The sequence below is a fragment of the Ixodes scapularis genome, unplaced genomic scaffold (assembly GCF_016920785.2).
Source record: "Ixodes scapularis isolate PalLabHiFi unplaced genomic scaffold, ASM1692078v2 PGA_scaffold8__174_contigs__length_109621045, whole genome shotgun sequence".
Lineage (NCBI taxonomy): Eukaryota > Metazoa > Arthropoda > Arachnida > Ixodida > Ixodidae > Ixodes > Ixodes scapularis.
Genome location: NW_024609883.1, coordinates 31,782,744 through 31,803,719, shown reverse-complemented (window position 1 = coordinate 31,803,719; position 20,976 = coordinate 31,782,744). Strand labels below are relative to the sequence as shown.

The window sequence follows — 20,976 nt, the reverse complement described above, 5'->3', positions numbered from 1 at the left end:
AGACGAGTCCCGCAAGGGCCGGTGGAGCTATCTCGCAGGGCCATCTAGCGGTAGCTATATAAAGCAACTTTTATGTTTTGACTCGTTGCTAAAGGGTGGCACTGTTATTGTATTTAGTTTGGTCTTGGTGGACGCCAGCGGTCCTGGTTTTAAGGGCGAGTTTCCCAACCGAGTGTTTTAGTAGCGTTGCTCTCGAGTGACAAATTGGTACCTTGGCGTTCGAAAACCAACCCGCGCCCAGCATTGTTCTATCTGGATTGTCACGTAGCATGACCCGCCGGAGTAACTCGGAAGATTTTGGACACAGCCATGGTGGGCGAGTTTGGAAGAACATGGCAGACCGCGCGCTAGCAGACGACAGAAGCGAAGGGAGGGCGGAGGAGGAGGAGGACCTGTCCACCTCGCATAGCGTTATTAGGGGCGTTAGAGCCAGTGACATTAGTCTACACAGCTCGCTCGCTCACCAGCCGTACGCGTCTTCTCCGAACAATCCTATCCTCGCCGGCCAATCAGGTTACGCGGTGGTCTCAACCGCTGCATCATACCAGATATGCACTCCTCTCCAGGAGCTCTTGTTGGGATCCCACTTGCAGCAGATCGTCGATTCGTTGGTGAACACAACCCTGCGCCACTGCGCCGGTGTCCAACCAAGGTGCGCGCGCGCGAACGATGACCTCGCATTTTTTATCCAACCGGTCAAAGCTCGCTTGGAACTGTTATTCAGGCACATTAAACCGTGCTGCTCTAGCCGCCTGCCAACCATGCTTTTGGAGAGAGAGAGGTTCAGTTCCCGCTTGATTTCGGCGAGGCTGAGGAAGGGTTCATCCACGATGGCTGCGACGATCAGCAACTCTTCTTGCAGGGCTTTAAGCTTTCGCGGACCCATATGCGGTGCTCGAGGCCTGTCCTCCACGTCCTTGTACTGCCTGTAGAGGTTTATTATCCGCTTGACGGTGCGGTCGCTGCAGCGCACAGTTCGACAGATTTGCGCCCGTGTGCGGCCTTCGCTGTGCATTCGAACGATTTGAAGACGCTTTTGTTTGCTCAGGGGCCCCCTCCGTTTCTGCTTGTACTTCCGTGCAGTGTTCATCGCTCAGTCTTCAAATTAGCGACTTTGCGCTTGAAGGTACGATGTACGATCGCGATTCCCTCTGTTCCCGCAGCAAATCCGCAAATCCAGTTCGGCGGCGACCAGTTGTGCGCCTTGTCTTGGCCTCTTGGCCGTCTTGGCTTCGAATGACTTGAGCGTCTGCTCAAGTCATTCGAAATCGTCCATGTCCGCAAAGACGGTGGGCTCGAAGCTCGAAGGCACGGGAACACACTCGTTATCCTCGTTATGCTCTCGTTGCAAAGGCAAATCCAAAACTCCGTTTTTTTTTTTGTTTTTTTGTTTTTTTTTTTGTGTGTGTGTGTGTGTGTGTGTGGGGGGGGGGGGGGCGGAAAATTTGTAAGGATTCTCCCATTCTTTCGTGTGCATCGGGGGTCTACCCATGTCAAATTGCCCTTGGAGGAGGGGGGAGGTCGACTCTGTTGGGGGGGGGGGGGGGGGGGGGGGGCAGCCGCCCCCGTCGCCCTCCCCCCCCTTCCCCCCCCCCCCCCCCCCCTTGGATCTGCTTCTGGCTTCTTGTGGAACGTGGTAAAGGCTATGAACCAAACTGTATACCATAATGAACAATCGGACATACTACTAAGGTATGTGCAATTTAGAGGTGAAATGACCGAAGAATATCCAAATTCGGATGGCCCTACGGTACCGTTCATTTCTTCGCAGTAGGGCATTTCAGATTCGTGTTAACGAAGATTCTTAATGCCTTTACAGATAACACAATTACTTTTTCATGTTCCACTCTTCGTTGTTACATGTTTGCAGGTTGCTTCCAATGCCCACTCTCTTCGAAAAGCTATTGCGGAGATCTCGAAAAAGCAAGAACTGTTAAAATAATTGAACATTTATTTATTTATTTATTGATACTGCTGTCTCCTATTTCAAGAGGCGTGGTAGGAGTGGTTTACAACATATGGTACACAAAAGCAATAATAAAAAAAAAAAAACAGCAGGTAACAAGCACAAGGATATTTGTTCTAGCTGATCCAAAAACGCACAAAAAGTTAAACATGTAAAAAAAAAAAAAAAACATAGTGAAGACGCACCGGATAAAGGTAAATGCAGTAGCCCAGACTCCAGATTAATCTAATGGCAATGTAATAAGTAACTCTTCATTGATGAGCAAAGAAGCATCAATGTTATTTCAATAGCGTCCATGCAAATCATGAAATTTTGCGTTTTTGCAACTATTGGTACTGAGTTGAGACCCAGGATTTTTTTTTTTTTTTCTCAGCTTTCAGAATGTAGTTTTTTTTTTTAATTACAGAACGTCCACTACAGTGGAGAGCATGCACTGAAGGCACAAAGTCCCTTTCGTCCCATGACCTTCTTTTTTTTTTTTTTTTTGAAACTCAACATTTTTTTTTTTTTTTTTTTTGGGGGGGGGGGGGGGGGGGTGGAGCCTGGGGTCCCGTGTCACGATCCTCTTCATCACTGTCATCACTTTGACTGGCATCTTCCCAGCTATCAATGGCATAATCAATGTCGTTATATTGTGCACTCTCCAAAAGATCATCACTTCTTGACGGCACTCCATCTTTAAGTAGGACACCGATTTCTGAGTCAGATAGTGGAATATTCAATAAAGCATCAATGTCTACTTCTCTCAAAGGTGATTTGGTAGCAGATCATGTCGCTAAAGCAAAAAATAACATAATGTAGTATTTTTTTTTAATATGTAGAATTATGGCACATTATTCATTACAACAGAAAATTGGTCCATTGCAGTATATTTACAGCGCTGCTGACCAAAATACAATTTGTGCATAGCACATGGCCCCGTAATGCTGCTGTTCATGGTGTCCACTAGGGGTGTCGCGAACTTCTGTCGAACCAGATTTTTAGGTCGAACTTTCGGGGTTGGACGAACCTTCAAACTTTTCACCAGAATTATGGTGTACTAGAAGACTGGGCAGTGTAGCGAGCGCCGGCGGAGGGGAGGCTCTTTCAGCGATGACCGGATCGGTGGCCGCGAGAGGGCGCAACGTGTAGTAGGCGTGCTGCCGGAGTGCGGAGCGCAGGCAGCGGTAGCGCTTGGCTGGCTTGGCGTTCCGCACATGTTCGATTGTTTCGCATTGTTTGGCTAACTCTTTACGGTACTCTTTATTTCTGCTGTTTCACATATTATTTATCACACTAATTCGTTGCCAAATGCTTTGCCCGAGACGTGCATCTTCGGGCAGGACGCCACAGTACACATCGCGACACTGCTAGCGCGAACAAGACATTGGCGCTTTCTCGGATTTACTTCGAAAGAGTATTAGTGAGGACGAACTTTTATCACCTGCATTATAGACCCGAATGAGCTTTTTCCTCAGCAATTCTAACTTTGCTGAGATCCTTTGGTTTCTCATAGAAAAACCGGCGATCGCTTGTTCGCGCTGACAATGTTGCGTTCTGAATAGCTGCGGGAAATCCATCCCCCAGGGAAACGTTGGGGAAGTCTCTTGAAAGAGACGTCCCAAACGTGTGTAATCCCCTGAATAACGTAGGATAAGCATGCTGATGGCGTGATACCTAAACAAATGTGTGCTTTTGTGACCCTATAATTTCGCTGTCACTGTAGTTGTGATCAATGAATTCCGTGGTTGAAGCTCACTACCCTAATGAATTGTTTCAATGTTTGGGAAAACAAAATGGGGCTTACAAAACGGGCTATATCGTCTACTTCCGTAGGCTGCATGGAGGTGCCACTGCCGACTCACGCAACTACTTCCACGGGCTTTAGAAGGAATTTCCAGTACTAGCCTTTATCGTATTTGCTGTTACTACGTGGGGTCTTCAAACAGGATTGTGCGAATAGTTAGAAAAATGTATCCACTCACCAGCTCTGGTAGTAACCACAGTGTATATATTCTTATTTATCCACTGAGCACCAGCTATATTGATATGTGTGGGCACCAGGGCGCACAGATAAATTTTTAATTATACACTGGGCGCCAGCGCACAGATGAGATTAATGAGGTGCACCCAAGGATTCCGGAGGCGATGGTACTTGCTTTTCCCAAGAGCTCGGGAGAGGGGGGCTCCCGAGCTCCCCCGTAGTCGGCGCCTATGGCGTTTTGTACCTCTGCATTCTCCAACGTGAGGTCATGATCTTGATGAGCTTCGACATCTTCAGGATAAATGACTCAGTATCTTCCGCTGGGCCATCCTTCAATTTTCTTGCGGTAAAAAAAAAAGAGGCCTCTTAGCACCTCCTCATTGAAGAGACGGAGTGCTGGGCCAACCCTCATATTTTTAAAGCCGTTAGGAAAAAAAAAATTGCTCATGTGAGGCCATAACCTTTAACGTCATATTTTCACAGTCACTTCTCCAAGCCTTTCTAATGCAGTCAGCGTGCACAGGACCCTTCGGTGTGCCCAAACCAGTGTCTATAAAACCGATTTAGCAGATACTTTAGAGTGCAAAAAATCCGGAAAAAAAAAATGTAGAGGACGACTGTCATGACAGCCTGCATTACATGAAGCAGAGTCTCCCTGCCACTCCTTTTAATGTTGCGGGACGACGACTGACGCCGATTGAACTCGAGAGGGGCACGAAAAAGGGAACGGGCTTCTTTGCAGGACCGGTAGCCACTGTTGCAACCCGGCACGGGCCCCAGGAATTGAGGTTAGGGAGGGTGTTCGGGGGGGCATTGAGAATATAAGAGTCGTTGCGAATTAAAGGGGTGCCTTCGGAAAAACAAGGGGGGAGTACACCCCCGCTGAGGGGTGTAGGGAAATCACTGCCCCGACACAAAACACGTCCCGTCTCTCTTGTCCCGCCGTTTTTCTGTCATTGCACGCGTTGTCTACACCCTACTGAACGGCACCGATCACAATCCATTTCACTCAACCATTAAAAAAAAAAAAAAAAACTGCAGCAAAACAAGGCGACGACGCGAACCACGCGATCACAAGCAGTACGACCACACGGCAATCCGAGCGGGAAGGAGCACGCCTGTTACCCGCAGCGCCCCCTGGGCTCCTCGCGCGCCGTCATCGCTGCGCCGACCTTCTCCCCCTCCTCCCTCCGTTGCTTCTCGGCGCGGACGACACACCGACACACTGCCCAGTTCTAGTACACCGAGTTCGTTTCACGGCACTCGTGCCCACGCGTGCCCACTCGCAGCGTGGAACGGGTTCGTTTCGGCCGGCGCTCCACGAGTGGTTGCACTCTCCGAGTTCGTTACAGCGCTTACACCCCACGCGTGCATGCACTCGCTGCACCGAGAAAATCGGGAGTGCGCCAAAATGCAATCCCGTCATGCCTCGCTTGCCTCGCTCCGGCGGGGCCGGCGAGGAGCGGGAGCAGACGACGAGGGTTCGTCTGCTGCGATGTGTCGCGGAACCGAACGGAAAAAAAAGTAGATTTTCTGATAGAAATCGCGTCCCGCGGGAAACGAAATCAAACGCGAGCTTGAATTGTGAGCGTCTGCTATTTCACGGAGGAAGCAATTGACAACCCGTGATTTATTTGCAGGTTTTAAATCGCTCTGTTGCCGTACAAACGCTGTAATATACCAGTGTGTAAGGAAATGCTTAGAACAAACGCAACAGCGGCCCCCGAGATGTCGATCACCATCCGTGTGCGGGTGAAAAATTTAACATTTGTCGATAAAACTCCCCCCGCACCAGCAGAAACCTCTGACTGCCCAATAAGCATCAGAGAAAACTAAAGATGGTGACTTTACCCGAGGATTGGGCAACATCATCATGTTTAACATTTACCTACGCAGCTAACTTGCCCCGTCGTATTTTGTTCGAGAAAGCTCTCGTTCTCGACGCCCTCACGAAGGCTAATATCTAATCCACCTATAATGACGATCCAAATCGAAAGTCCCAGTTTTGCTGGATATTCCAACAGTCTAGTTTTAAGCCGTACCCTTTCAGTGGTTCACGCATAATACCATGCTCAAACGGATCAAGCTTCTGCTCGGACAGCATCATCAGTTTTCTTCAGTGTAAACGGTTATAAGGATTGAAAGATCGCAACCAGCTGCTTTCTAGACAGCTGGTTGCGGAAATTTACGCCGTCTGTAACTATCCCTACGCAGCCGAGCCGCTTGAAGATATCGCAACTATTAACTACAGGTTGCAGTTGCCAACGTTTGTAGATAAACGTTGGTAGCGACTGCAATCTCGCATTCCCACGCATCACTCGGAACAGAAAGGCACTAGTTTCGGTTTGAAGTCGGTACCTTTTCTATAACATAGATGGCGACAGCATCAGTCTTCTGCACTAGGGAGGCTCAAGTGAGGGTGGGTGCAACTGCTAGATCGGCGATCACGGGAAATGGACGCCATTTAATTGCTAAATTTTGCTGGGAGTCTATGGGGCAAAGGGTCGTTTTCTTTCCTAACTCGGGTCATAAAAGCCCATTAAGGTGCTTGAATAATGTACACAAGGTATAAATGATTACTTTTCCATAGCCACCAGTTTTGTTGCGATAGGTTAAGTATTTTTTTAACGCGAAAAATGGTAAATTCCGCCATCTTGGACGTTGCTGCTTGTCTGGCAACTTTGCTTTCTCCGCTCGACGTTTGCAATTCTCGGAGCGAGAAGGAAGCGAGAGAGGCTGCGCCAAGGCGCTCGTTGCTTGCAATGGGAGGCGAGAGGAGGAAAGGCGCATGGAGCAACAGAGTTGAAATAGAGCGGGCGCCTGCTCTCGTGCAGGCAACACTGGCGCATATCCTTTCTTGAATCCTCTCCCTCTGGCGCCGCCATTAAATTGCAAACGCTCTCCAGGTTTTGAGTTGCGCCCACCCTCACTACAGCCTCCCTATTCTGCACTCGGTGCATTTGGCGAGTTCGTTTGAGTCCAGTTTTCCGTGCAACACTCAGTGAGTGCGATGCATTCTGGGAGAGAACTCGAACGGTGCCAGTGCGTGTGAAACACTGATCTCTATGTCTATTTGCTGGATCGCGTTTGACCAGCTCCTCCAATGGGCCGGAATGCGGTCACTGGCGGCCATCTTTAGGTAGAGTTATATCATCTCTAGCCATCATAGTAATATGGCGGACAGCGCAATGGCGGCAGGCTGCCATAAAAATAGCCGTAGATCTAGTACACTGTACCGTGGGTGACATTTCGTGCTTGATTGAAGTTGTTCGACGACGCAGACTCTTGAAACCCGGCGTGAACGGTAGCCTCATCTTTGAGGACCCGGCAAAAGTTCTACGAAAGCGAAGCACCGGGGGAAAGCAGCGCAGCTCGCATCAAAAGCAGACTCCGTACCGTCGTCTGCTTTCGATGCTTCTTTCGATGCGACTTTCGATACGTGCTGTGCTGCTTTTCTCCCGGTGCTGCGATTTTGTGAAACTTTCACCGGGTCCTCAAAAACCGGACTACTGTTCACGCCGGGTTTCAAAAACATGTTTCGTCAAAAAATTTTAATCAAGCACGCAATATCACTCACGCTATTTTGACCGCACCCTGCCAACCCATTTGCCAAAATGCTATCTGCCATGGATGGATGATAGCGGATGCAGCAGCTTACATTGGCTAGAGGTGATATAACTCTACCTAAAGATGGCCGCCAGTGACCGCATTCGCGGAGCGGGCAAACGCGATCCAGCAATTGTCATAGAGATCAGTGGTGTGAAACGAACGCCATGGACAGTGTGGCCAGACCTTGATACAAGCATGTCTAGGTTTGGAGTTTTTTTTTTATGAAAAGGGTTATTTTATTTTATATACAGTTGCAATTAAAAGAAACTAATTCTAATCACTGAAGAAGTTAATAACTTAATTTTTTTGTACCCTATTAGTTAAAATAACCAATCAGCGCTGCCCTTAATTCATCCCTTAGCCATCACCATCCAATCCGAAGCCAACTGGGCAGCCTGTCGCGCATGCGCACACGAGTCAAACCTTAATACAAGGTTCGTCGAATTTTCCACTAAAAGTTCGAAAAAGTCGAACCTGGTCGAACTCGAACCTCGGCCGGTTCGCGACACCCCTAGTGTCCACCAGAATGGACAAGCCACAAATAGATCACTTGATCACTTAGTAAACAACGAAGACTTATTGGACACTCATATTTATAAAAATTACACCTCGATCAAGACTTACTCGAAGGCATGAAAACGTTTCACAGAAGAGTAATAAATTTTTGCAATAGCTTACGACTCTTTAGCGAGGATGCTCGTGCTTTACCTGGAAATTGTGGAAGCTGCCATCTTGGAGGCTGAATATGTCAATGCCAGTGGAATTGTGGCGCCATCTATGAGTGGCAATCGAAAACACATATGTCCACTAAAGTAGACACCATGCTTACGGGTGTTATGTCGCCTGGCAATTTATGTAAAAAATAATTAACTTTGTCCACTGTAGTGGCCACTATGCAACAAAGGGTTAAAACGCCGATTGCCATTGTTATTTGACGATAAGAATGTCATCCCCCTTGGAGGGGTTTGGGAAGAATCATCTGGTGGATCTGTGTGAGAATGAAGCGTTCGGAACACACGCCCTCGTGTCTGGATGCCAGCGGTCATGGTCTCATATAACCCTTTCAGAATATTGCTTGTGACGTAAGTTCCACTTCACTTGCCTGCTAGACGTTAGAGGTCAAATAGGTTTTTTTTTATGTGCCAAACCAACGAAGGCATCTGGCACGCTGCAGCGAACGACTGAGGATTAATTCTGACCGCCTGGGAATCTTCTGAAGAGCAACAGAAATTTCAGTTACACGGTGAAGAGGGTTTCAGGTGGTCATTTTTCGAGCACACAGTTCCGAAATCATGAGTGGTGCAGCTGGTCCATTCTGTGAAACCGTACGTGAAATTTAACATATTTTAGCGAATTGTAAAACTGGCGCAGCCGTGTAAACGATGATGGTAATTGCCTTTGACCGGCAGAGCCATCTTTTAGTAAACATGTGAAACATTCTGCAGCATGAAAATCTGAGGTCTGTGTTTCTGGTGTGCTACGAGTGATGTAAACAAGACAGCCGACGTAACATTTACTAGTCGGAATTTCAGGACCTACGAAGCTAGATGAGAAAAAGGTGTCTGAACGACCGCAAAGGTGGGTTATGCGTGTCTGTCGCCTTGAACCTGAACGATTGTTCCCATTGTGTGCCGTTGAACCCAATCATTTTGTCTGCTTGCGGTCGCCACAGCAGTTAGCCTGCAGATTGCAAAAAGCTACTAACATGCATAGTTTACAGCATTCACTATCACTTAGCATTGTGAGCAGTCCTTGAAATGATTCGATTCAACCTCTTAAATGAAGCAGAGTAACAGGATGGCAAATCTAACGCTCGGCTGGGCCGGCAAACAAACCAACTGCCATCTTTTTCACCCAAGTCGCGAACGGTGCAGGCTGTGTTAAAGAGACGACTCTAGCGGCTGGAGTGGGAGAAACGACTAAGAGCCTCCCGAAGTACCCATGGAAACGACTCGCATACACATGCGCAGTGGCATTGGTGACGACTCGCGTACACATGCGCAGTGGCATTGGTGATTCGTTTTAGGACAAACCATTGGAGTGGAAAAGACTCTCTTCAACTCCCTATATTGTGAGCAACTCAACCGGGAATCGAACCCGGCGACTGGGGATCCAGCTTTGCTTTGGAGCCACAGAAAGAATGAAGTTCTGCACATTCTTCATGCCCTACGCGAAGTAGTTCTTACAAGATTTAGTTTCCGGAGGAAGAAACATTGCTTTCAGCGCTCGATGATGCTCTGCGAGTGGGCAGACATTTTCTACTATAATTCTTGACGTGAATATGGGTATAGATGTTCATAATGCTGAATGTCCCGGCACAAGTTGTGTGCGTGTCCTACCAAAAAAGAGCATCCTTGTATCAGTATTTTTTTTTCCTTTTTATGTGTGCCAAAATCTTTTTAGGAGGACATAACATACACTATACCATAATCTACCCTTTTTTTTAATGTGCCAAGTTGTCATGGCTACTTGCTGCACACCTAGATAGCCTAATAGGTATATAGGTATGCAATAACAGTATAGTTTGCTTTACTTTATGTGCAAATGAAACCAAAGCTTCAAACACGATCACATGTTGATGTGAACGATGCTTGCACTGCTTGAGCACACATGCTTAGCTGGGACACCGACGGCCCAGAGCTTGATGCGCTAGTGAAACCCTGCATTATTTGCTCCATAGCAAAGTCCCACACATTGGATTATTGCCATTATCACAAACAGCTCAGCTTGCATTGTTTTCAAAGTGGAGTATCGTGTGGAAAATCTGGCAGACTCTGAGCATCATTGAGGAATCGTTACTTATGCATGCCTATCATGTATAGATGGAAATAATAGTACAGATATATTGCACATAAATGGCACATGCAAGACTCATCTCATACATCACAGTGCATTCAAGCCACTTATGCACCTACAACATCACATTACTCACAGGGTCGGTTGGGCATATGAACACTGGCCGTCCTCCATCTACCACTACTAGGCTGACAGTGCGGTGGAAGCTATGTGCTTGTACAAAGAGTCTCACATCCATGTTTCGCCGGAAGATCACTCTCCCCTCCACGCCCGTGCTCGGAGAGCGAGGTCAGGTGATGAAAAGGATGCGGTTGATTGGTCCGGTTAGCGCTTAGCCTCCTCTTCACTGTCCACTTCGAGATGAACAGAGTATAGTCTGGTTCAAGAATGGCAGCTGCAGCCAAAGGTCTAGATTTTTCTGCAGGCTGTTCAGTATGTATGTGATTGGACCCAGAGTTCAAGATGCTAGAAATCCAATAACACGGATAAGTTTAATTAACCCCTTAGTTGTTTTTTTATTTTTGTCAAATTTTAACCCTAAACCGTTTCTTTTTTTTTTACACGTCAGCCTGGATACATGTCTACAAGAAAAAAAAAAAGAACAGGTGCTGCCCTATTTTGGCAGCGCCGCAAGCTACCTAAGCTCTGAATCAGCCTAGGTCATCCAAAACAGTCGAGGGGCGAGCGAGGGTGCGCAGACAAGCTACACTCGTCCGAAATGGTTTGGGGACAGCTCTAGGTGGACGAGCTAGGCTCACACAAAACGATTAAAGGGTTAACTGGCACAGTTCAAGTAAAAATGGAAATGAAAAAATTGAACACACTATCTGGCCCTCTTCGTCGCCGACACCAGTGTTGCACTTTCCTTCTCCTTAGTATTTGTGAGTGATCGTAACTGAGCTAGCTTAAACCAATCTAGGACAGGGCTTTCTGCAGTCGCAGCCTTCAAAAGTAACCGCGATTGTTTTATTGATCCTTTTGTATTACTTGTATCTGCTCACTTGCACGAGGGTCCGACTTCAGGAATAGGGCTGTAGCATTGATTTTGGAGCCGGCCCTTTCAACAAAAGAGGCTGGTAGGAATGGGCTTTTCATTGTGGTCACCAAAGCCATGCTTCACTGGATCTCGACGTTGTCATAAAGGTGCTGCTGGCTTACCTTTCGCTGGCATCGTTTGCGTCATATAAAGATTTTCAAAATAAACCCATTTTTTTTTAAACATTTGTGGCATGCCCTGGTCAGTGTCCTAGAATATTTTTGGGCGCTTTTTTTTTTACAACAGAGCTGTTAAGGGCTAGGTTCCCCTGGATTGTGTCCGGTACCAAACAAATGTTGACACAAAACTCTGAAAAAGCTGCGCCATCTATGAGCGACGGCGGCAACCAGACAACCGGCTTGCCGGCCTCACTCGCAGATGGCGGCCGCCTTTCCACTCTGCTTTTCACCAGAGTGGAAAGGCTGAATTTCTCTAGGCATCGTCAGGCGTCGTCCTAGAAGTCGTCCTTGAGGTCGTCCTAGACCTCGTTTTTGAGGTCGTCCTAGAGGTTGTCCGAAAGGTTGTCCTCGAGGTCGACCTAAAAGTCGTCCTTGAGGTCGTCCTAAACGTTGTCCTCGAGGTCGTCCTAGTAGTGGTGCAAAACTATCGATAGTGTCGATAGTCGCCATAAATCTGACTATCGATAGTACTATCGATAGTCGACTATCGAAAAACTATGGATACTACTATCGATAGTCGACTATCGGAAAATTATTGTTAATCGACTATCGGAAAACTATCGATAGTCGACTATTGTAAACCTATCGATAGTACTGTCGACGGTTTACTATCGATAGTTTTGCGACACTAGTAGTTAGCGTCGCTCCCTCTTCTCTTTTTCTCACTTTATTGTTTCAAATGGGACACCAACTAGCCCAAGCACTTACCATCCCAACTTTGGTTCAGCTTTCAGTGATGACGAAGATGGGAGTTTGGGCGAAAAAAGGAAGGGAGGCAAGCGGCGGTGCGGCAACTGTGTTTGCTCTAGTAATGCAAAACTAGCGATAGTCACCACAAATTTGACTATCGATAGTACTATAGTCGACTGTCGAAAAACTATCAATAGTCGACTATCAATAGTTCTCCGACACTATCAATAGTTTTGGAAACTATCGATAGTATCGATAGTTTTGCATCACTACGTCCTAGACGTCGTCCTTGAGGTCGTCTACACGTCGTCCTTGAGGTCATCCTAGACGTAGTCCTAGACATCGTCCTCTGGGCGCCGTCCTTGAGGTCGTCCAAGAAGTCGTCCTTCAGGTCGTCCCACAATAGTTCAGCTTCGCTGGCCTTCCTTCTTCATCAGAGTGGAAAAGCTGAAAGCTACCAGTCTCATGTCACACTTACATTGTAGAAAGGTTGTCTTGAAAATTGCTTGCCTCTATTTCTGAAATACAGGGAGTTCCCAAGAAATGAGAACCAAGTTTTTCAGGCTTGGGTAAGTAAACTTCATCAAAGAAAACTCAAACTCCGTGAGAATGTGACGGTAGCGGTTGGGATAGAACGCCAAAGTTCGAGAATACAACGTTACCTGGATCAAAATTGAGGAAAAATTAAATTTCTCTATGAGCCGACGTCCACTTAAGCCCAATATTGTTAAAACAGAACTCGGCATCAAGGACACTTGTGGGATGTATATGAGTGGAAAACACTTGTCAGCAAGAGGACATTAATTTCTTCCCTGCTGACAAGTATTTTTTTTTTTTTTTACTGAAATAGACGCTACAGGCACCCACTGTGCCATTTCTTGTTTTGACAACAATAATAATAGTAATAGTCTTTATTTGCACAAACAAGTGTTTTCCTGGGGGCGTGCGAGGCGAAACAGAAAGGCAGAAGCCCGTACGCTGGAGTGTCTGTTGGCCCAACCTCCAGGAAACAAAAACAAAGCTAAACATAGCAAGAAGCACGTAACATACAAAAAAGACTACACAATGGGTCATGTTTGCGAGGCCCCAGCACGGCCCGAGTGTCCTCAAAGGGCGTCCAAACCGAAATCACGAAGCGCACTTAGGTGGCTTAGGTGGATGTCAGCTCATACAGAAATTTTGCTTTTCTCAACTATCTTTTGATCCAGGTAATATCATGTTTTCAGGCTTTCGCATTCTATGCCCACCGCTAGCGCCACATTCTCACGAAGTTTGAGCTTTCTGCGATGCATGGTTAATTTGCTCGTGTTTAAGAACACGGTTCTTGTTTCTTGGGAACTTTCTGTACTATTGCTAGCTGCTTTTAAAATTTTTCTGCATCACATGTGGCAATTTGTGCACTGATCTATGCAGTTTTGAGGCATTCTTAAGTTTTGCCCAATCCAATCCAAGTGCTTGGATTAGGAGACCGTGCATGCTACATGCACGGTCTCCCAGTCAAAAAAGTCCAGGTGTGCTCCATCTGCAGGGAAAGTCATATCCTCCACCTTTTGAGATTGTCAGCATGCTTTGCTAGTAGGTTACCTTCACAAAACGAGGGAATACTACACAAGTTTCCGGAGGCAAATCAAGGTTAAATGTACAGATGATGTCATATCTGCGGACAAAGGCTTTCTCAATGGACCATATGTGAAATGTGGAGTGCCATCTAATAGCATACCGAGCGCTACATCCACCATCTTGGTAGCGGCAAGAAAAGGAAACCAGTGGCCTGACCGACAAAGAGCCTATGTAAACAAGTGACCGCGCTTCGTGCGAGAGATGCGATGCCAGCAGGTTGTTGCCTTCTGCTGCGGATGCAGCGATAAGCCTTCAATTTGTGCGTGACATGAACGCAAACATAAACGGGGTTCACAATTTTTTCTTATTTTTATTGGTTACTGAGAAGCAGTAAAAAGACTTTTAAGTGCTCAGGCAAGCTGGTTGTAGCTAATCATGTTGAGACTATGGTGCAGAACAGGAAAAATACTTTTAGTCTAAGGAACAGACACAGAAGGGAAGGTCTCAAACCTAGCTAACTAATTTATTTCTCAAGTATCCTATATATACCCACACAGCCGCTCCCAACACCCTTCCACGCAGAGATCTCCTTTGTTGAAAGCTTTGCAATGCCTGGAAAATATTGCCCAGGGCAGTTTCCTTTAAAAGAACATGGAGCTTTCCACCAATTAAAACTTTCGCCAATAGCCACTAAAAAAAAATCCTTGAGTTGCGTGTACTAGCGTGAAGCAGTGTACCGCTAAACTAAGACCTCATACGTCTTCGTATTGAAAAAAAGAATTCAAAGTGTCCTCAGATATGAAAGGCATGATAGCCTAGTCCTTTGTCCACGTTGGGTGATAGGAAGTCAGAAAACAATTAAATTCCTGAATCTTACCCAGTAGCAGAGTCCCCACCCGAAATGCTGGGAAACCGAAACTCAAGAAACTTGGCGCTACCAAGGTGGCTGCGTGCACGGTGTTGCCAAACCACCAAGCAGTTTCGCATATTGTCTCTTGTAAATAACATCCTTCATAGCTGGCACGTGGAAAAGTGTGGACTAGTCTTCGCAGGGCACAGTGTTTGAAGGTGATAGGCTAAGAGGATCCTCACCAAACTTCTTCATAGTTTTGCGAGACGCTGAAGTGTTATTGAAGATAGAAAGTGCTCTGAAAGAGGAGCTGCCCACTGCAGTCTTATATGCTTCAAACGACCCTCTTCGTGACCATTTAGAGAAACCATGAGGTCACACATAACAGCTTCAAGACATCAGCGACCAACTACTTTTCAAGACAATGATTGGAAGTGTATTGGAAACCTGTCAACTCTGGCCTGAAGCACCTTGCAACCCATACACAGTAAGCCTAGAAATGTAATCATTGGAGAGAAAAACCAATAGGCATATTTAGGGAAGAAATATTGCTGAGCTACCACGTTTCCTGCAGTGAAATGCGGAGCACGTTTTTATTTGCTCTTGGTATGTCCTAGCATTCGTCATATCTGCTCTCTTGCACAGAACAGTGAGGACTCCATAGAGGGCCTGATTTCCCAGTGGCGCTCAGCAGCTCAGGACGCCTTGACCAACTTGCAAAAGCAAATGCTGGAGCCTAAGCCAAGTCTGAAAAACATGCTGGCAAACCTGAACATTGAGCATTCGCTGGTCGGCTACAACGAAGAGGACGACTGCTTCGCGTGATACGGGAAGCACTGAAACGAACTGCCCCAATAAAAATGAGGTGCTCTATCACGATTACTTGCAAGTTTTATTCTTGAAATGAAACTCTACAAAACCCATGCCATGTCTCAGTGGGGATTTGGCCGGCTTGGGTTGAAGGGATCGAACAGCCTGGGATCCTTGAGGAACTTGGCCATCTTGAGGTAATGTGGCATCAGACCTGTGGGCATAGGTAATTCCGTCTAGATTACACAAGGAAGGGTTACGCACGTGTGGGTAACCCCTTGACTACTGATCATGAGTTTCACTCATACTATTCTTTAAAGACCAAAAAGCCTGCAGAGTCTGTGTAGCATTTTCAGAACTTGTTTCGTACACTCTCCGGCCAACGGCAGCGCTACCACCATTGCTGCGCCCCTCTTGGATTGTTTTATGAATAAATTTTCCCCAAGGAAAAGCTCTATTTTCACATGCAAAAACAGAAAAAAATGTCTGGTTTAGTTGGTGAAGACAAACAGGAACTTTATTTGAAAGTGACGAGTACTCTACCATTTCCTATGACGAGTCATACCACCTCTGATATAAACTTCATTTAAAATCGGCAATTTGCATGACAATTAAAGGGAGCGTTCAGTTGGCCTTTGAATGTTGTTTGTTTCTCTCCACATTCCCGAATCTTTCCAATGGAGTCGCACAGTGAAAAACTACTTAATAGACACATCGCTAGGCGAGAAATTAATCGTGAGGGCAAGAAACAATGTCTGGATCCCAAGCGAATGTTTTCTTTAATTTTCGAAGCAAATTGCCAATTTTAGATAAGGCTTTCGCTGCAACTTAAGAAAGAAAAAAATTGGCATGCAATGGGTTAAGACAAGCCAAGTATATTTACCGCATTTGCGAGCTTTGAAGATCTCCGTCTTGACCCTCCGTTGCTGCTTTTCGCAGAGGCCGGTGATGTGTTTCTCGTATATCTTGCCGGTGTAAGATGACACAAACTGGCTCAGTAACTTCACATTCTGCAATTGTGGTTCCACAGTTTGTGCAAAGTTGGCCCCTGACAAAGGAGTCTCAAGTTATTCTACAAAAGCGTACGGCTCACCTTATAGTCGACATCGATGTTGTGCTTGCATAAAATGCACTTCCGTCCTTCCCTCTGATAAGGGTTTGGCATGTCAAAGTGTGGCTGCAGAAATAACGACGGAAGGTACAGCAGTCGAAAGAGGTTTAGTTTCGGAGATGCAGATCCCTTTGATGCCCCATCTCGACTGACATACCTAGTTGGCAGCTTTCGCATTTAAATTTAAAATTGCCACAAAAATTGGAGCAAGTGCCCACTTAAAATTTGGAGATAACCATGTAAACCGAGGGGATGGGTACTCCTTAGGTCGACAGTATGCAAAGATATGTCCTTCGCTTATTTTCGGAATGGTACAAAATTGAGGTGCGGGCGCTTATTGTGGAATGGGCGGACGCTCAGTACTTTAAGCTAATTCTCGAAAAGCTAGGGTCTATTTTTCGTAAACCTTTATTGCCCTTGCATCTGGACATTCTCTTGCCAGGAACGTGAAGGCGACAATGCTGCAGAAGCTGCGTGCAAGCTCATCATGCACCTAGCCCCATGCACAGGACCCAGTGGCCACTGAAACTAATCTGTGCTTCATTCTCGTCCCTTTCTGTCATTTTCGCTGCCAACCGCATCATTCAACACAAATCAATGAACCGTAAGAATATGAACCAAAGAATACTCATTGGGTGCAAGCTGGGTGCTCCAGCATTACTTTTGGTTTACCGAATTCTATGGTTGGCAATAATGCTGGTAAATAGTCATACAAAATGCAAGAAAAAAAGGGCACCCCCGAGTTATAGCTAATATTTTTCCGATGCACTTTGCAAGGCGAACGAAGGACACTGCCGACACATTTTCCTAAATTCAAGAAACTTGTGTAGCGAGGGTGCACATATGAAGAAGAAACACTGTTTTTTGGTGGTTGTTGCTACTGTGATATTCTTCCTCCACGAGGTTTGGCTGTGGGGGGCGCTGGTAGCCCTAAAGTACCGATGTGAAAAATTACCATGTCTTCATCTAATGGTGCTTCGGTTGTTTCCGACTTAGCCACTGGACTTGAAGCTGTTGTACTGTGCTGTTGACTCCTCAACGCTGAAAAAGAGACCAAGGGAATTCGCATAAACACCAGTGTGCTTTTACAGGGGTGTGTAGCGTTACCTGTTAACGAAGAAAATGTATCTGATTTTGTTCAACCTTCATAGTACCACTTTTCAGAATGTAAGGATAGAACACTGTAACGGTTCCTTCGAGTAATACAAGCTTTTGTAGTCGGTGTCAGTTTAAAAACGGCTCAACGACTCTGTCGCATGAGCCATCACCATCCGCGGCCCTTTATGGGACTTCGACTGCACGTGCTTGGTTTAAGCACCAGCGAAGTCATACAACTGAAGTTTGAAATAGGACCGGGTGGCGCTATAAAGGACACACGGGCCGTTCTAGACCTTTCCGCGTACATATAATGTATGTTAAGTTCGTAACATGCACATCAACACCACGGCACTGGAAAACGCGTATCAATTCACCCCAACTTAGAAGAAAAGCCTTTACCTCCACATATCAACGATTGTGTCCGGCAGAAGGTTAGACGAGCCCTTAAAGCAGGGATCATGTCGATAAACTGCCTTTCCTTTCGGCTTAATCAGTTTTGTAGAATAAAATTAAATTCCACCGGCCGCACGTTACACATTGTACGCACGCTTTACGCTGGATCGTTTTGTATGGATCGATAACTGGATGCCAGAGCCGTGTATTGAGAGAGTTTGGTCAATGGGAGGCGCGGGCAGAGTCAGGGCGTGCGGCAGAGTCGGAAAGAGGGCTTGGCATGCTCTCGTGACCAACCAGAAGCCGAAAAGAATCCCCTAGCGGTGGTAGCGGCAAACAGTCTGATCAAAAGTCTATGTTCGTATATGGTTTTAATAAACGCATAAGAGTAAAGTGTAGTAACTCTTTGTGGTTGAAAATAGGGTGCACGTGTTGTTTTGATCATGATCATGCAGAAAGATGTAAGAAACGAATGCACCGCGCAACTGCTCTGTTTTGCACGGAGGTTCGGACTAGAGTGCCTTCATACACACGCGCGCTTTTGCTTGAGTGGTGACATCTCAGCCATTTTCCCGCCCAATCGTTTCTTCATGCATTTTGAAGCGCGCCTAATCTGGTGTCACTCAGCTCGAGCGCGTAGCTTTGGCTAATGCATAGACGCCATTTTACCGCCCAAGTCAAGCACCGAGTGCGCGAGAGCGTCACGCGCTGGCACATTCAGGGCAACAATGGATGTCTTCACCCTTAAACAGACAGACATGTAGGCACCCTAGTTCGGACGGCGGATTCCCGGCCCTGGGCGCCTGGCGTACGGATCATGTCGATCGTTCCGCTAGTCGCACTCTTCCACCATCATTTTGGATTAACGTGATTGAAACATCACGTGTACCATATTTTCAGCCATTGAGAGTTACTCCAATGCAGTTATCAGGTTTGTTTCTCGCGACCACCGCCAGGGTATTATTTCCGGCTTCTGGTTGGTCACATTCGAATTTCTGAAGACGCCCTGGAACACGCCCAGCCCGCTTTCGGCCAATGGCGCCTCCTCATTTGTCTCCTATACTTCCCAACGAATGGCCAAACTCTCTACATATACGGCTCTGCTGGATGCCAGACCCGCTGGATGCTTACGGCATTGGTTGGACTCCTTAAACCAGGCGGCCGCTTGTGCCATCTAGCCTTTTTGCAATGGACTATGATGATGATGATGATGATGATGATCTTGCAGCTGTTCCCTTTGTATCGGGCGGTTCCGAACAACGTTCGTACCTAGCCAAAAAAAAAAAAATATATATATATATATATATATATATATTAAACAAGAAAAAAAAACTCATTTCTTCGCGTTCAATTTGATTTTGTCCTTCGCCACCAGTCCTCCAGTCTGCTTTTCGTTCTTCCGATTACTTTCCAGCTCCGTCCAATCGGCTTCGTGGACGCTGCGGCGCGCGTTTCAACCTCACTTCGAGGGATAGCAGCAGCATCTCTATCTAGAAACGCGTTCAGCGCTGACCCCGTCGCCGGTGATTGGAAGCCGAGTGCTTCCGCCAGCAATTGGGCTTGTGGAAGGGGCTGGCCAGGTGTCTGTCCGTTTTCAGGAGCGTAATACCACTGCACCGGATGGCTTGGTTGCAGGCTTGTGCATGAGAGGACGATGTGTTCGATGGTTTCATCCGCTTCTCCACAGGCCCGGCATGTTGTTGTTTCCACCATCCGATTATATTTCTGTTGGTACACTAGTGTTCTCAGCCCTCCTGCACGTGCCTCAAAAAGCAAGCGGCTGCCCAGGCTGTTATCATATAACTGAGCCTCCGCTGATATTGTACTTTTGCTGAGGTTATACACCCGTAGCGTTGACTTGCTCTTGGCCGCCTTTGCCCACTGAAGGACCTCCTCCTCACGCACTCTTTTCCGCACCTCCGTTTCCCACTTTCTGTCTGTATTGGCACTCACGGGCACTGTGAAGAAACCAAATTTTTTTTCCAGTTGGTATAGCCGCTTCCTCCATCTTGTCTGTATACTTGTAAGGTGGATGTATACGAAGAGTCGCTTTGCCCACCGATTTCGGTCCATGAATCGCAGCCGCCCGTTGTAGCCGATCTTGCTCGTTGCTTCTCTGGCTTCGAAGGATGACCACCCGAGGTCTCCTTGGACAGCCTCGTTGGCCACCATACCATGGCATCCTACGGCCTGCCTCCCGACGTCTCGCTGACGGCGCTCCAATATCTCCCGCACATCCCCGGGTACGCAGATAACAGCGTTGGCAAAAGTCAGTCCCGGTACTATGGCCGCTTTCCAAAGTTCTCGTGTAACAACAAACCGGTTGCAGCTCCACAAGTTTCGTTTGCGAAGACTTCCAAAACTGACGCGCCCCATCGCGGCGAAATACCACACAATGCACTCTAGGAACTAGTTGGCCACTCAGTTTCGGTTTCGACTGAGCAGCTTCATCTCATGCTATCACGCCGCGACCGAACGCGCTGCTTGCGTTTTCGGTTATCTGACTTTTCACGAACGTACAATACACTTATTCTCGAGCGATACGAAACGAAGACCGGGGCACTTTCCTTGGTTCCCGAAACACCGGATATTGTGCGTGCGTATGCGAACGTAGTAAGTCGTGGCTTAGTCACCTCACCCCTCGAGTGCATGTTTGAGCTCAATTTCAATAATCCCGTCTCGTACCAGTGAACTAGAACTGAAATTTGTTCATATGGAGCCTTACACGTATTTGGTTTGCCAAACGTCCGCTTCTTGTTACTTCATTGGGCGAAAAGCAAGCCGCATCCTCACAGGGTATCAAAGTTAAGCCCAGCGTTTACGCATGAACTTTTAGGGAAATGCAATAAATTCGACCTCACTACTGCACAAAAGTTACTGTGATGTCTTCCTCCTGTCATCATATATCTCCCACT

General features: G+C 46.8%; 1 protein-coding gene and 1 pseudogene across 1 annotated transcript; one reads left to right on the top strand and one right to left on the bottom strand.

Moving 5' to 3' along the window:
• Nucleotides 1-1,714: 1,714 nt before the first annotated feature.
• On the top strand, nucleotides 1,715-15,568 carry LOC120842256 (annotated as a pseudogene).
• On the bottom strand, nucleotides 15,523-18,246 carry LOC120842255 (28S ribosomal protein S18c, mitochondrial). Its single transcript, XM_040213287.3, has 5 exons — nucleotides 18,068-18,246; nucleotides 17,526-17,611; nucleotides 16,553-16,636; nucleotides 16,343-16,469; nucleotides 15,523-15,673 (listed from the first exon to the last, which is right to left on the bottom strand). The coding sequence occupies exons 1-5, from the start codon at nucleotides 18,126-18,128 to the stop codon at nucleotides 15,582-15,584; spliced, it is 450 nt and encodes a 149-aa protein (XP_040069221.1). The 5' UTR covers nucleotides 18,129-18,246; the 3' UTR covers nucleotides 15,523-15,581.
• Between the last annotated feature and the right edge of the window lie 2,730 nt (nucleotides 18,247-20,976).